Source organism: Chaetomium fimeti, assembly GCF_033439085.1.
Source record: "Chaetomium fimeti strain CBS 168.71 chromosome Unknown B0H64scaffold_5, whole genome shotgun sequence".
NCBI classification, from domain to species: domain Eukaryota; kingdom Fungi; phylum Ascomycota; class Sordariomycetes; order Sordariales; family Chaetomiaceae; genus Chaetomium; species Chaetomium fimeti.
In genome coordinates, this window is record NW_026944333.1 from 1674949 (window position 1) to 1688059 (window position 13111).

The 13111-nt window shown below is 58.1% G+C and overlaps 4 protein-coding genes across 4 annotated transcripts; 1 reads left to right on the forward strand and 3 right to left on the reverse strand.

The window, feature by feature from the left end:
• Nucleotides 1-1627: 1627 nt before the first annotated feature.
• B0H64DRAFT_184481 (Rieske [2Fe-2S] iron-sulfur domain-containing protein) lies at nucleotides 1628-3060 on the reverse strand. The gene is made up of 4 exons (XM_062798979.1): nucleotides 2560-3060; nucleotides 2347-2435; nucleotides 2130-2280; nucleotides 1628-2061 (listed from the first exon to the last, which is right to left on the reverse strand). The coding sequence occupies exons 1-4, from the start codon at nucleotides 2861-2863 to the stop codon at nucleotides 1880-1882; spliced, it is 726 nt and encodes a 241-aa protein (XP_062657841.1). The 5' UTR covers nucleotides 2864-3060; the 3' UTR covers nucleotides 1628-1879.
• Nucleotides 3061-3317: 257 nt separating this feature from the next.
• On the reverse strand, nucleotides 3318-7204 carry B0H64DRAFT_433512 (mono-functional DNA-alkylating methyl methanesulfonate N-term-domain-containing protein). The gene is made up of 3 exons (XM_062806050.1): nucleotides 7025-7204; nucleotides 3790-6943; nucleotides 3318-3724 (listed from the first exon to the last, which is right to left on the reverse strand). Exons 1-3 carry the CDS (start codon nucleotides 7117-7119, stop codon nucleotides 3425-3427), a joined length of 3549 nt encoding a protein of 1182 aa, XP_062657842.1. The 5' UTR covers nucleotides 7120-7204; the 3' UTR covers nucleotides 3318-3424.
• Nucleotides 7205-9880: 2676 nt separating this feature from the next.
• On the forward strand, nucleotides 9881-11768 carry B0H64DRAFT_463076 (uncharacterized protein; the record flags this gene model as incomplete). The annotated part of the gene is made up of 2 exons (XM_062807577.1): nucleotides 9881-10922; nucleotides 10976-11768. 2 exons carry the CDS (start codon nucleotides 9881-9883, stop codon nucleotides 11440-11442), a joined length of 1509 nt encoding a protein of 502 aa, XP_062657843.1. The 3' UTR covers nucleotides 11443-11768.
• On the reverse strand, nucleotides 11768-13067 carry B0H64DRAFT_184526 (class I glutamine amidotransferase-like protein). The gene is made up of 2 exons (XM_062798980.1): nucleotides 12631-13067; nucleotides 11768-12532 (listed from the first exon to the last, which is right to left on the reverse strand). Exons 1-2 carry the CDS (start codon nucleotides 12712-12714, stop codon nucleotides 11921-11923), a joined length of 696 nt encoding a protein of 231 aa, XP_062657844.1. The 5' UTR covers nucleotides 12715-13067; the 3' UTR covers nucleotides 11768-11920.
• Between the last annotated feature and the right edge of the window lie 44 nt (nucleotides 13068-13111).

Sequence of the window (13111 nt, forward strand, 5' to 3'; positions counted from 1 at the left end):
CCCGTTCAGCCAAAGCGGGCAGTCGCGATGGGGGACGAGGAAGGCGCCTTGAGCTCCCGAACTATCGCAACGCGCCGATTGGTGGAAGGCCAGGGCCCTTCACTCACTTCTGCAAATGCAAACGCGCACGCAGTGCAATGCGGAGGTTGGTGACGCTCTCTCTCGGGCGGGTATCATCAGATCAGACGAGACATGGCACAAAGTTCGTCTCAGCTTTCCCATGGTGCCCTGGCACGAGGAGCCGCATGCAAGCCACTGACAGGTACCGGAAGCTCCCGCCATCTGGGGTTGCAATTACAGGGATTACAACCCCTGTCGCTTCGTGGAAACGCCTTCTGTCAGTGCTGATGCACAGACGCAAGCGAAGGTCCCCCCACTATCCGGAACGCTGCGGATTTCTGTGTGAAACTGTTAGTTAAGCAGGGCAGCCAAACGCCCAGCCTCGGAGAATTCCTCAGACGCAACAGAAGCAGCCGCTTTGCATCACGACCTCACCAGCTTCCCCTTAGCAGCCGCCCACGTCAGTCCCCGTCTGTCCCAACGCGGACTCCGTCCAGCCTAATTGGGATATGAGTTGCGCCTTTCCAGGTGCGGTGACATCAGACGAAACGAGACTGGAGGGCAGGAAACGGGTTGCTGGGGAAAATTGTGCCGGCGATCTTTTTGCCTCAACCTTATCCATCACGCTAAGCAACTGGTGATCATATGTCTTGTTACGATATTAGACCTCTCGGTCATCGGCGGGTTGGGAAGACATGAGATGGATCCTCTGCCAAAAACGTGGAGGACAGAGGGGGGAACCCTCCATGATTGTGCAAATCAGCTTGAGTTGGCTTAAGAGAAATAAGCCCATGCGCGCTTGGTGGTGGCGAGCAAGTCCCAACCCAAATCCCAGGCCATGGCGGCTATTTCCGCATGTCAAGATGTGAGTTTCCAGGGTGGCCAGAAGAGATGACCTGGCTGCCGTCTTTGCAAAAGACAGAATTCCCGGGCGTGCGGCCCGCCACTTAGGGATGAAACACCATTCAGAGCATGAAGCCGGCTCTACACTGCCCGATGCAGGCAGCATGTTGGGAGGGGGCGGCGTGCATGAACCGCTCAAGGCCCCCCCCCCCCCCCCCCCCCCCAAAAGATGCCATCCCAAGTAGCAGGTATGATCGGCACATAGAGTTCGCTCCATCATCACCCAACCAACGGCATGGACGACGGGCCTTGAACAATGCACTTTGTCATGGCTAAGATCGCTCAAGTGCCTTCACCAGGGCGGGCCATGTTCTCGGCATACTACGCAAGTGCCGGAGAACCAGGCCTCACACGCTTGGATGGCGTGCTCGGCACCAAGAATGAGGCTCCGATCTTGCCCACAGACACTTGATTCCCTCGCAACCGGCCACTCGACACCGTCACGGGCCACCTGTTTGTGCAGACGCCCGGTACTACACGACCTCTATCTTACCTAGACGGTACGGAACACTCCCCGTTCCATGGATCGCCAGCGCAAGATAGGTATGCGCAAAACAAAGGGATGCCTGGCGGATCGTTAAAGTCGCACCGCGAGGAAGGAGCAAGCGAACAATCACCATGATGGGTTTGGCGGGACGTGTCCAGTCTCTTATCTTGTCTTTTGTACAATCGGCTTGACCAAAGAACAAGGTCTAAGGGGAGGAAAGCTAACGGAAAAAGAAAATGCCCAAACTTAAAGCAGCAGTCAGGCTTGCTCCGCGGTTTATGGTCTATAAGGGCGCGCTGGAATCGGAAAACCCTGCGAACGCTCTCTTTTGTTTCGCCCAAGTCCCGTACTGTACTAATACACCACCGCCCTTCTCCATCCCCGTCCCATATCCATTTGTGCTGCTCCCTCGCATGCAGGGCGTGTTGCTTAACCGACAACCAGCTTGCCGTCGTCGGAGAAGTCGTACGCCGGGATCTCGAGGTTGAGCGGGGCGGGTCCTTTCCTGATGCGGCCCGAGATGTCGTAGTGGGAGCCGTGGCAGGGGCAGAACCACCCGCCGAAGTCACCGGCCTCGCCGATGGGCACGCAACCCAAGTGTGTGCAGACGCCTGGCCCCGTCCGTTAGTCATGCTGCCATTCCCCACCACATGCCAACCCACTCCCGGAAAGCACATACCCAACATGACGAGCCACTCGGGCTTCTTCACGCGCTGGTCGTCGGTTTCGGGGTCTCTTAATGAGGCGACGTTGATGCTGTTGGCCTCATCGATCTCGGCGGCGGTCCGGTGGCGGATGAAGACAGGCTTGCCTCTCCACTTGATGACGACCTGCATGCTGTCAGCCACACACCGTAGACCCTCCCACATGGCATGTGTCAATCCAAAAGCACTTACGTTCTTGCCCTCCGGAATAGCAGCGAGGTCGACCTCGACCTTGGCCATGGCCAAGACATCAGCCGAAGCAGACATGTTGACAAGGAACTCTGCACATCACCAATGTCAGCCCCCCCATCCTCCAAAACCAAACGCAGCCAAAACCAATTCGGAACCCCCCTCCCCACCAAACCCCGAACCCCCCACCAAAAAACACCAAAAAAGACAACTCACGCTGAATAGTCGACTTGGCCCCCGCAGCCGAGATGGCGCCGAGGGTGCCGACCATAAAGTACGAAAACAGCGCATTGGTGCTGCCGGAGCCCTTGGACATGTACTTGGAGAAGTCGGGGACCTTGGTCTTGGACTCGCCCTTGAAGGGGCTCTGGTAGGACGACGAGGAGTCGCGGAGGGCCGGGGTCGAGCTCATGGCGCGGACCGCCGTGGCCGTAGTCGTGGTGGTGGTGGCCGTGGCCGGTACCCGGGCGGCGGCGGCGGACCGCGCGAGGGCGCGCGACACAGTTTGGAGGGGCGCCATTGTGTGTTGGTTGGTTTTGTGTGTGTGTGTGTGTCAATTGAATCGGGATCGTTCGGCGCGGTTGGGGCGGGGGGGTTGTCGTCGCTGTGATCCGCGCGGGAGGGGGGAGGGCGGAGCGGGCGGAACGGCGGGTTCGTTGGGTGGTGCTTGTCGACGTCGGCCGAGTCCGTGGACTGAGGTTTTTCAGGAAAGGCGCTGTTTCTGGGCCGAGCGCCGTTTCCACATTTCCCGGGCATGGAGCTGGCCCGAGGGGAGCTGTTACGGCCTGAGGCAAGAACTTCAGACAATTACCCGGTTGCTGATTGGCGGCACACCACTCCGGCTTCTCCCGTGGCGCTTGGCAGCTGGTTGTCACGTCGAGCCATTGTGTCAATTCCAGGATCACCATCGCCACAAACACCCTGAAGTGCCTGATCTTGACAAGTGCAGCACCCAAAAAAAAAAAAAAAAAAAGTCCGGAGAGGCCAATCGCCCCAGAAAAAGTTTATTTTGACTCCCAGGCCAACAGAGTCTAACCAGGTGAGTCAGATAAGGCGAATCCGACACGCAAGATCTCTCAAATCAATGCATGCGCCGGAGTTCCTCGACCAAGTTCCGCATGTCCTCGACCGTTGGACCCAGTCCCTTGCAGACAGTTTCCTGAGTCGCCTCATCCACGTCCAAGAACTTCTCCAGCAGCTCCCCGTCCACGAACCGGAAAGGCCCGTCGCCCTCCCGCTCCGCATTCCTGAAGGCCCTGTATGTCCTGAATTCGATATTCCCAGCCGTCTCGAGGACATCGGCCAGCTTCGCCTGGAACCGCAGCAGTAGGTCCTGAACGTGTGGCGCAACCGTGCCAAACATGTAGATGCCGCCCTCGACCTGTGATAAGAACCAGTCAGCAAAAGAACCGCCTGCGTAACCCAAATCCGTAAGAAGTGACCTACCGTGCCCAAGAACGCCTTCGGCACAATCATGGCGCCCGGCGTGGTCTCGACCTCGACCGCCCGTATCCGATTCACCATCTCGCCCAAGTTGATCTCGCTCGTGACCTCCATGCGCCTCTTGTCCTCGGCCGTGACGCCCTCCACATTCCGCCTCAACACCATTAAATTCCCCTGCGCGTCCGCCTCCAGCCAGCTCCCCTCCTCCACAAACCCGACCGCGGTAGCCCACACGCTGCCAAAGTGGCGGGCGCGCTCGACCAGCCGCGGCCCATCATCGCCACTGCCGCCGCCACCACCACCGGGGACATACTCCACCAGCGCGACCGACTTCATCAGATCCGCCACGGCGATGGTGTTGCCGCGCACGGATATCTCGGCCGGGTAGCTGGAGGGGCGGTACGACGCCAGCCGAGTGAGCTCAGCAGTCGTAGAACTAGTCTCGTCATACCGGCAAACAACAACCGTCTTGGTCAAGCCTGCCACAACCAAGCCCGCAGCATCCGGGCCGGCATCCTCGCCCAGCACAGCCAAACAACGGCACGCACCCTTGAGGTCGTGGGCGAGGACGAGGTAGGGGTTGCGGTCGGCGTCGACGCCCAAGACCAACAAGCGGCCGCGCACGTCGGCGGCGGCGCCCGGGCCCGGCCCGTAGTCCGGGTCCGGCAGGAAGCTGGTGCCGACGAGGAAGCGCTCGGCGGGGCTGCCGTACGAGTCGCGCAGCTCGGCGCGCACGACGCACTCGACGAGCTCGGTGCGGGACGGCACGCCGCCGCCGCCGCCGCCGCCGCCGCCGCCGCCGCCGCCGAGCGGGAACGCCCGGCCGACGCGGTCGAAGATGACCTCGTCGACGAGCTTGAAGGATGATTGGACGATCTCCTCGCCGCTGACGAGCTCGCGCCGGATGCAGCCAAGCCCGAAGACTTTCTCCTTGGGGGAGTAGGCGATGCGGCGCACCATCTCGTTCATGGGCAGCGGTTTGACGTGGGTGCGGCGCTCCCGGTCGATGTGGGAGATTTTGAGCTGGTTGTCGGTGGCGAGGACGATGCAGTCCGGGAAGGCTTCCGTGTCGAAGGGGCAGATGTAGGTCGCTTCCTCGGCTGTCACCGCCGAGTAGACGATCCGCCCTTCGGAACCGTAGATGAGACTGGGGTGTTCTGTGGTCGCGAAGATGCTGTAGAGGTGGGGTGTATCGGGCTGCGGGAGGAGGTGGAATCGCGCCTGGCGCATGCCGAGAATGACGCGTTTTCTCCCGGAGAGCCTGAAGTTTTCCGAGAGGTTGAAGGTGATGACGTTACCATCTTGCATGGCAATGAACAAGGTTTGCCCGGATACGCCTTGTGGTAGCATTTGCACGAGGGCGAGATCACGGGGGATCGAGGCGTCGTCTGGCGAGGTGCGCAGCGACTCTCCGTGCATAGGTTCAAGCGATGGCAGATCGATGATGGAGACGGTTCCGGACGACCAGAAACCGACCACGGCGAGGTCGTTCCGTACCGGTGGTACATGAATACAAGCAATCTGGTCTTGGTTGCCGATCTCCTTTGTGCGCACGACCCGTAGGTTAATGTCGATGCTAAAGAACACAAGCTCGGTGCCGTCTACAGACAGCAGCAGACACTTGTTGTTTGCTGATGCGCTTATGATACTCCTCTGAGCTCCGGGCGTCCACGTATCTATCGTGAGACCGCTTTCGGCGTCGAGGAGTGTGACGGCGGTCGGGGTGACCTGAAGGATTTGGCCCGTTGAGAGATACCTCGCTAATAGCGTTTGCTGGTTGAATGTCATCCCGGCGAACGATTGTAGCTCCTCCACTTCGCCCTGAGCATCGAACTTGAACACCCTCGTCTCTGTTAAGAACGATGCTGCCAAGATATTAGTCTTTGGGGCCTCGTAAGTCTTGAGAGAAAACAATCCCCGGCAGTGTTCTAGGTCGGCCAGAATGCCCACATCCTCCAGGCCAACGCCGCTCCGTACGCTCCGAAGTGACCCGTCTTTGTGTACGCCGCTACAGGTGACGATCCGAGCCTGGCCAGACGAGTACTCGTTCCCTAGCTGACCTTCATCGCCACGGCCCATATCCATGATTGCAAAATCCAAGATGGGGCCAATGTTGGCGAGCGTCTGGATGAGCTGTATCGGGGGGGCGTCCTCATTCTGGAAATCAAGCTTGAACAACTGACTGTCGCCGTAGTGCGAAGCAACGAACAACATGTCGCCTCCGAGAAACACGAGATGGCTTGCGCGCGACGTCTTCCCGATGCAGTTGACCTCCAGGCCCGTCACCACAACACTATCCGGGCTCTCCCTAACCAGGGTGAGCAGGTGCAGGCTCCCATAATCGTCGGCCAAAAAATAGTTGGTCTCGTTGTACTCGGCCCAGGCAACGAAGATGGAGGCTTCCTTGAGAGCTGATTGCACCGTGACCTTTGTGACCTCGTCAATGTAGAGCAGCCTCGTCTCTCCCACCACTATTAGCCCCCCAATGTGTGCCTTGGCCGACTCGACGTTCCGTACGTTGTGCCGCTTGACCTCCTCCTCCACCTTCCGCACGGGTATCAAGATGGATGCGCTAGAATCGGGGACCTCGGTGTCGATCTCCCTGTCCCGTTCGGGGTCGAACTTCGAGGCCTCTGTGTTCCGGTCGTCTACCGTCATCCGGTAGGTCGCCAGCTTCGCGTCGGTCGAGTCGGCCCGGCTCTGGTAGAGGAAGGCAATCTTTGGGTGCCCCGTTTCCGTGTAGAGGAAGGTGCTCGCCTTGATGAAGAGCTCGGATAGCCGGACCTGGTCCATCCACGACAGCACCATCTTGTTCTTTCTCTCCCCCAACCGCAGCATGGTTAACACCCCTTCCCACAAGTGCATGGCCAGGTATCTCCCCGACGGGTCGACCAGACATCGGTCCTGGCTCTGCGAGTCTCGCATGTGGCGCTCGCCCGGGTCTGTGAACGGATCTATCGTGTCGAGCTGTGAGGTTTCCGGGTTCCACGCGAGGGTGAAGTATTCGAACCGGTCGGTTCCGACGAAGAGGAGGTCTGTCTTCGAGTCTTTCGGGCGGAGCTTCTGGAGGATAGAGATGGTGCCGTTGACCACCTTTGAGGATGCCAGCGTGAGCATGCCTTCGGAAAGTCGCCATATCTCTAGTCGATTGGCTTTTCTACCTCGGGTTGTCAGTCGCCAAAGCTCCTCACTCTGAGCGGAGAGCAAGGGAAAGCGCAGGGAAGCGTGTGTTTCTTACGCAAGCACCAAGCTCTCTACTTCATCCGAGAGGATTAAGGTGCGGAGGGCATGCCGCACGCTGCTCGGCCGGTGGACGGGGGCTATGTAGGCCATTGCAACGGATAATGGCGACGGCGGGTTGCGGGAGCGGAAGGGTGGTTTGTTACATTCGTGGAATCCAGGGCTCACGAGAGCTCCCTGGTTGGGTGTGATGCAATGCCGGAGATAAGATACAGCTCCAGGCCGGCTTCAGCGGCACCCCTCGATCGCGTCGCGGGGGCAGCGTGCCAACCAATCACTAATTAGGATGCTTAATTGAGTGGGTCTTAAAGGACGGAGAACGATGATCTGGGCGCCGGTGTTGCTGATGCCGAGAGATGGTTGCAAAGATGGAAGAAAATCGGCAAGTTCAATCGTGCTACGAGGTGTTGAAATACAGGTCTCTGACAAGCAGGGGAAAAATGATTGTGATGCGTGTGCACCTTCCTTCGATTACCTCACCCTCTAGGCTGTAGCCCAGCTGCTCGACCTCTTTCAATGTCTTCGACATCGTCGAGAACCTCAGCTCGAGCGCCTACCGGACCAGGCTAAAGGTCACACGAAACCGCCGCAACTCTACTGTGAAAAAATATGCCCCCAGCCCGACACCGACTCCATTCGCAAAGAAGTGGCCACCCATATCCATCTCTCACCGGCGGTAGGTAATCACCCTCTTCATCGGTGTCAGCCGATAAGGCGACAGGTTTCGGCCTCATTTTTGCCAGTCAAATATCGCCTCATCGCTACAGATGAACATGGTAGCATTCCGGTTGCACCGGAGCCGGAGGTGAGGTGGTGGGCAGGATCAACCGTGGCGTTTTTGTCCATCATGATGAACTCGACAGCCTCTCCGCGCATGAAGGCGTTCTCGGCTACGCTCAGGTTTACCGTGTGCCTCGTGTAGAATGGGAGCGTACGGCAACATGGCCATTGGGAGACAATGTGACGTATGGTAGGGATTATCAGCGTTGGTGTTGACAGGTAGCGGCGGCCACCAAGTCAATCGCCCAAAGCAAATGTCTTCTTCCCCGCAGCCCGAGCAGTGCCCGAGAGTGCAATGAAAAAGTGGTTTGCGTCGTCCAGAGGCAGTGTGATACTGGAGACACGGTGAGATTCAGGCTCGGCAAGCCGAGTGGACTGAGTCTCGAGGGACAAAAATTAATTTAATCAAATAAATCTACTCCGTAGAGCAGTTTCAGAGATTAAACTGAAAAGAACAGATACTACACTTGATCTAAGCCAAAAGGCAAAGAGAGCTAAAGAAGAAAAGAAAAGAGTTCCAGAATTCGGGAGCCGGGCGAAGAATATATAGGCAGTGTGGATGGTCTGTGCACGTCTGCAAGTGCACAAATTGGAGTTGCTTGCACGTGACCCATTTGTGGGTTGCCAGGGCTTTTCTCCTCTGGGTGTCTGGCTCGAAACCCATTGTCCACAGCCCCACATATTTTGAAAGAATAGGGGGTTTGTTTGTTTAGGTGCCACGGTGCTCAGGGGCAAGAACAGAAATCTCATTCTCCCAATCTAGCTCTAGAGTAACTACCTGACTAAAGCGCTGCTCTCCTGTGTTTCCTGCAGGTAAACATGCTCCGCGCGTTGCGTTATTGCCGTTGGATTGCGCCCTTGCGGGTAACTACAGCTTGCAAGTGAAAGCAAGTGAAAGCAGTTAATATTGCCATTGAGAAAACTACGATTGTTTGGCAAGAAAGGTGCCACAAACCCAGGCACACTGAGAAGTCTTTCTGAAAGTACCATGTGGACATTATATCCCATACTTGCCAGCGATCAAGGAGACTAGGATGTTTGACTGCGGCAGCCCACGCACAGTGCTGGGGGTGGCTATCTGAACGCTCACTGTAATCCAGAAATGATTCCTTTGGGTAGTTTCACAGGTCATTTTCCAGTCAAAGATGGTTTGTTGCTTTTGGACTTTATTGGGTCGCACTGAAATCGCCCTAAGATTAACAGCGTTGGGACCTAAACCTTTTACGCTGATGCTGAAAGGTTGCGGCAGGTCATCCCATTCTCTGCATTGAATGCCTAGAGAAACAATAAGATCAGATCTGAATGACAGATTCACATCGCTATTATCACAACCCCTCCTATTCCCGATCAGGACGATAGAAATACATTCGAACTTCTGAAGAATTCCGAGGGGCTCATGTGATCCAACCGCTTCATCTCTTTTCTCTCCTTCAACCCACCATCCTGGTCCCCGACATAGCTTCTTTGGCCGGGCAGTTTTGTTCCGCAGCTCACTTGAAGTTCCTTATTCAACAGTAAGCCTCAACTACACAACCCGCCAAGAAACAAGATGGCCAACCTTCCTCCTCGTCCCGTCTTCACCAACCTTGGTAATACCACGCCCACCTACAGCAACCGTCGAAAGTCAAACCCACCCAGCGGCGCGAACTCGAGAACTCCGCCCGGCTCCCGGCATTATCACCCCTACAACCGCCCCCCAAGTACTCCCGCTCGGGCCTCCCCCATCCCTCCCTGGCGCCGCGATAGAGCCCACCAGAACCACCGGTCATGGCAGCCAGGGCAGCATCACCCTCACCAAGGCGCGGTGAGCCCGTCTGCGGGTAGACCTGGGAATACCCGCCCCCCTCCGACTATCCACACCAACTCCAGCTCACCCAAACAGCAAACTATTCACCAGAGTGGCCCAGTGATGTATGGCACCAGCGTGCTTTCATCTCATCCGTCGAACACATCGAGGGACTCTAGGGGCGGTGCTGGTCATGAGAGCATAACCTGGGCTTCACCAAGCCGAGGCGCTCAGTCCATCCCCCATAGCAGCTCCAACCAAGCTTCCGCTTTTGTGGCTGCCACCGCCATGACCGAGCCTTCCCACCCAGTCGCGCTCAACATCTCCCGTCCAACCACCCCGCTCCAGCCCACCAACACCGTGACAACGCCCGCCATCAACCCCACAACCCCTACGACGAGCCCAACAGCAACCCGTCCTCCAACCCCACGACGCCCCTCCACCCCCTCCGCCACCGCGCCTCCCCCCTCGCCAACAACAACACCCCTCCCCGCCACCGCCACACCAAACAGCTCCAGCACCATAACCGTCACCCTCGGCGACGCAACCCGCACCCTCCACTTCCCCGCCGCGCTCCTCCCCAACTTCACCGCCTGGCCCCAACAACAACAACCCCCTCAGGCAGACCATCACCATAGTGCTGCTGGCGATGTCCCCACCACCACAACCATCGCACCCGCACCCGCACTCGCACCCGCACCCGCACCCGCACCTTCCGCCGCCGCCGTCGCTGCCACTGGCGCACCACACCAGCTACGGGCCGACCACCACCTCCTCATCAACCTCACCCCGCAGATGCGCCTCCTCCCGGGGGTGGTGGTAGGGGCAGGGGAGTGTGAGGCGGGCCTGGACGCGCTGGAGGTTTTGGTGCGGGCGATGGTGCGAGGGCGGGATGTTGTTGATGGGGAGAATCGGGAGGTGGATGTGAATGTGGATGTGGATGTGGATGTGGATGTGCTGTGGCGGTTGGCTGGGTTGAGGGAGGCGTTGGGGCTGGCGCCGGGGTGGGTTGCGTGGTTGAGGGGGTGCATGGGGCGGTTTGTGAGGGGGTTGGAGGGGTTTGGGGTGGTGGCTGGGTGGATGGATGGTTGGGAGGGGGGGTTGAATGGTGGTGATGGTGATGTTGTTGGGAGTGGGGTGGATGGGGAGGCGTTGGAGAGGGTGCTGGGTGTTTGTGAGATGTTTGGGTGGGCGGAGGAGTTGAGTGTGGTGGTGGCGAGGGCGGCGTATGTGTGGGGAGTTGGGGAGGAGAGGGAGACGGGGGACGCTGTTCTGGTGAAGCCGGACGGTGGCAGAGTTGATATGGCGGTTTGTGGGAAAGGGCCTGTTGGTGAGTTGTCCCCTTTTGTGTGTATGTTGGGAAGGGGTTACTGACTTAAACAGACGCCATTTTGGCTGCTCGCAAGAAGGCTCTCGAGCATGTCTTTGCCGCCGCCCAGCAGTCTCTCTACAGATGGACGGTTGGAATCGGCAGTCACCCCTGCGGTAACATTTCCTGCAACACCCGTCGCATTGCGGCCCTGAACACGTTTCTTCTCGGGTCCGGTCTCTACCCTCGCACCAAGTTGAGAAAGCCACTGCATGGTATTATCTCGGCGCTTCAATACATCACCGCAACCGACGCCGAGCTAGCGGCATTTGCCATTGAATACGGCCATGAAGATGAGTACGTCTGCGATAGGCTCCGCTGGGCCGCCCAAATACGCGAGGCGTACAAAGGCACCTGCACCCAATGTGATGAGAAGACACCCACCAGCATGCTGTTTCCTCTGGAGGACCTCCTCTATGATCTCACTTCCGAGTTGCAGGGCCACTTGGCGGCAGTTTCCTCTGGAGGACCTCCTCTATGATCTCACTTCCGAGTTGCAGGGCCACTTGGCGGCAGATGCTCACGCTCGGCGAAGTTGAAAGACACGGGATGACTGCTGAGTTGAATGGTCGAAGATTAGAATTGGGAATAGAAGACAGGACTGGTAATATGGAGTCTGAAGTTATGCTGTATGTTGGACGGGAGCGGGGTTGATCATCACTCTTACGACATAGGCATTTAGAACATGGCCTCCCATCTACATTAAGGATGACAAAACAATGACATCCTCACTTTTGGACTTGAGTCTTTGCCAAGTGGCTGTCAGGTGGGTATGTTGTTGAACGCAGAACACCTGACTAACAGACTCCCCTTTAACCCTTTTTTTCTCTTAGTTTTGCCTTGAAAAGCAGTTGACACTTCTCTCGGGCCAGACAAGAAAACACCTGGTACTTAGGTAGTAACGAGAGAAGAACGAAACTTCCTTACAACCCCCCCCCCCAACCTGGACGCGGCCCTCCTTACTCACGCCCCAAAACAGCCCGCACAATCGCCTCGCCCACGCCCTTCGCGCTCGCCGGGTTCTGCCCCGTAATCAGCTTCCCATCCACAACCACCTTCTCCCCCCACTTCTCAGCGGCTTTCTCAAACCGACCCCCCTTCCCCACCACCTCAACCAACCGATCCTCCAACGCAAACGGCATCGCCGCATCCAACCCCACGGCCTCCTCCTCGGCATTCGTAAACCCCGTCACGGCCTTCCCCTCCAAAAGCCCCTCCACCCCCACCAGCGCCGCCGGCCCATGGCACACAGCCGCGACCACCTTCCCCTTGGCCGCAAACTCCTGCACCAGCGCCTGCGACGTCGGATCCACAGCCAGGTCGAACATGGGCCCGTGGCCGCCGGGGAAGAAGAGCGCGGCAAACTCGTCGGCGCGCCCGAGGAAGGACACCAGCGGCTCGGTCGCCTCCCACAGCGCGTTGCGCTCCGTCAGGAAGCCCTGCGACACGGCGTCGTCGGAGGCCGCCTCCACCGACGAGGGGTCCAGCGGCGCCGGCCCGCCGGCGGGCGAGGCCAGGGTGATGCTGAAGCCTTGGGCGGTGAGGATGTCGTAGGGGTGGGCTAGTTCGGACTGGGGTGGGGTGTTAGACGCCTTGGGAGGTCACAGTGGGTGGGGATTGGATGAGGGGTAAAGGAGGGGAGGGGGGAATGAGTGGGGTGGTGGCATACGAGATACCAGCCTGTGGGCTTGCCGGTGTCGCCCAGCTTGTCGTGGGAGGTGAGGACGACGAGGACCTTGGGGGAGTCGGACATCTTGGTTGTATGAAGTGTGGATGGATGGTTCGTGTGGGTAATATGCGTTGATATGCTAAATTTTGGGTGTTTATGTTGTGTGTGTGTCGAGATGGTAAGCTGCAGTGACTGAGTGGAGGTTTGTGTGTTGATGTTTTCCAGACGAACTCTTCAAACCCCAATGATGCCAGCCGTCTTGCTCTTTATACCCACCGACGTCAACCCAAGGTGCCAAGTCATCAATACCCACCCCACCTTCAACCCCCTTTCTCGTCACCTCCTCCGCATACATCACCATGAAGGGCAGCGTAGCAACTGCAACCTGAGGACTTTGGACATATCGAATAAGATTCGCCAACCCGATCCCACCGCAGCTGTGTTCGAGCACATCATCAAACTTGAAACCCTCGCCGCTCAT

What these genes read in the sequence shown, in the direction of transcription:
- B0H64DRAFT_184481 (XM_062798979.1), bottom strand. Translation starts at nt 2,863, where the DNA reads ATGGCGCCCCTCCAAACTGTGTCGCGCGCCCTCGCGCGGTCCGCCGCC. An exon ending in GGCCAAGTCGACTATTCAGC is followed by an intron (nt 2,436 to 2,559) that starts GTGAGTTGTCTT and finishes GGTGATGTGCAG; the next exon opens with AGTTCCTTGTCAACATGTCT. An exon ending in CGAGTGGCTCGTCATGTTGG is followed by an intron (nt 2,062 to 2,129) that starts GTATGTGCTTTC and finishes GGACGGGGCCAG; the next exon opens with GCGTCTGCACACACTTGGGT.
- B0H64DRAFT_433512 (XM_062806050.1), bottom strand. Translation starts at nt 7,119, where the DNA reads ATGGCCTACATAGCCCCCGTCCACCGGCCGAGCAGCGTGCGGCATGCC. An exon ending in GTAGAGAGCTTGGTGCTTGC is followed by an intron (nt 6,944 to 7,024) that starts GTAAGAAACACA and finishes AACCCGAGGTAG; the next exon opens with AAAAGCCAATCGACTAGAGA. An exon ending in CGAAGGCGTTCTTGGGCACG is followed by an intron (nt 3,725 to 3,789) that starts GTAGGTCACTTC and finishes TTCTTATCACAG; the next exon opens with GTCGAGGGCGGCATCTACAT.
- B0H64DRAFT_184526 (XM_062798980.1), bottom strand. Translation starts at nt 12,714, where the DNA reads ATGTCCGACTCCCCCAAGGTCCTCGTCGTCCTCACCTCCCACGACAAG. An exon ending in AGCCCACAGGCTGGTATCTC is followed by an intron (nt 12,533 to 12,630) that starts GTATGCCACCAC and finishes ACCCCACCCCAG; the next exon opens with TCCGAACTAGCCCACCCCTA.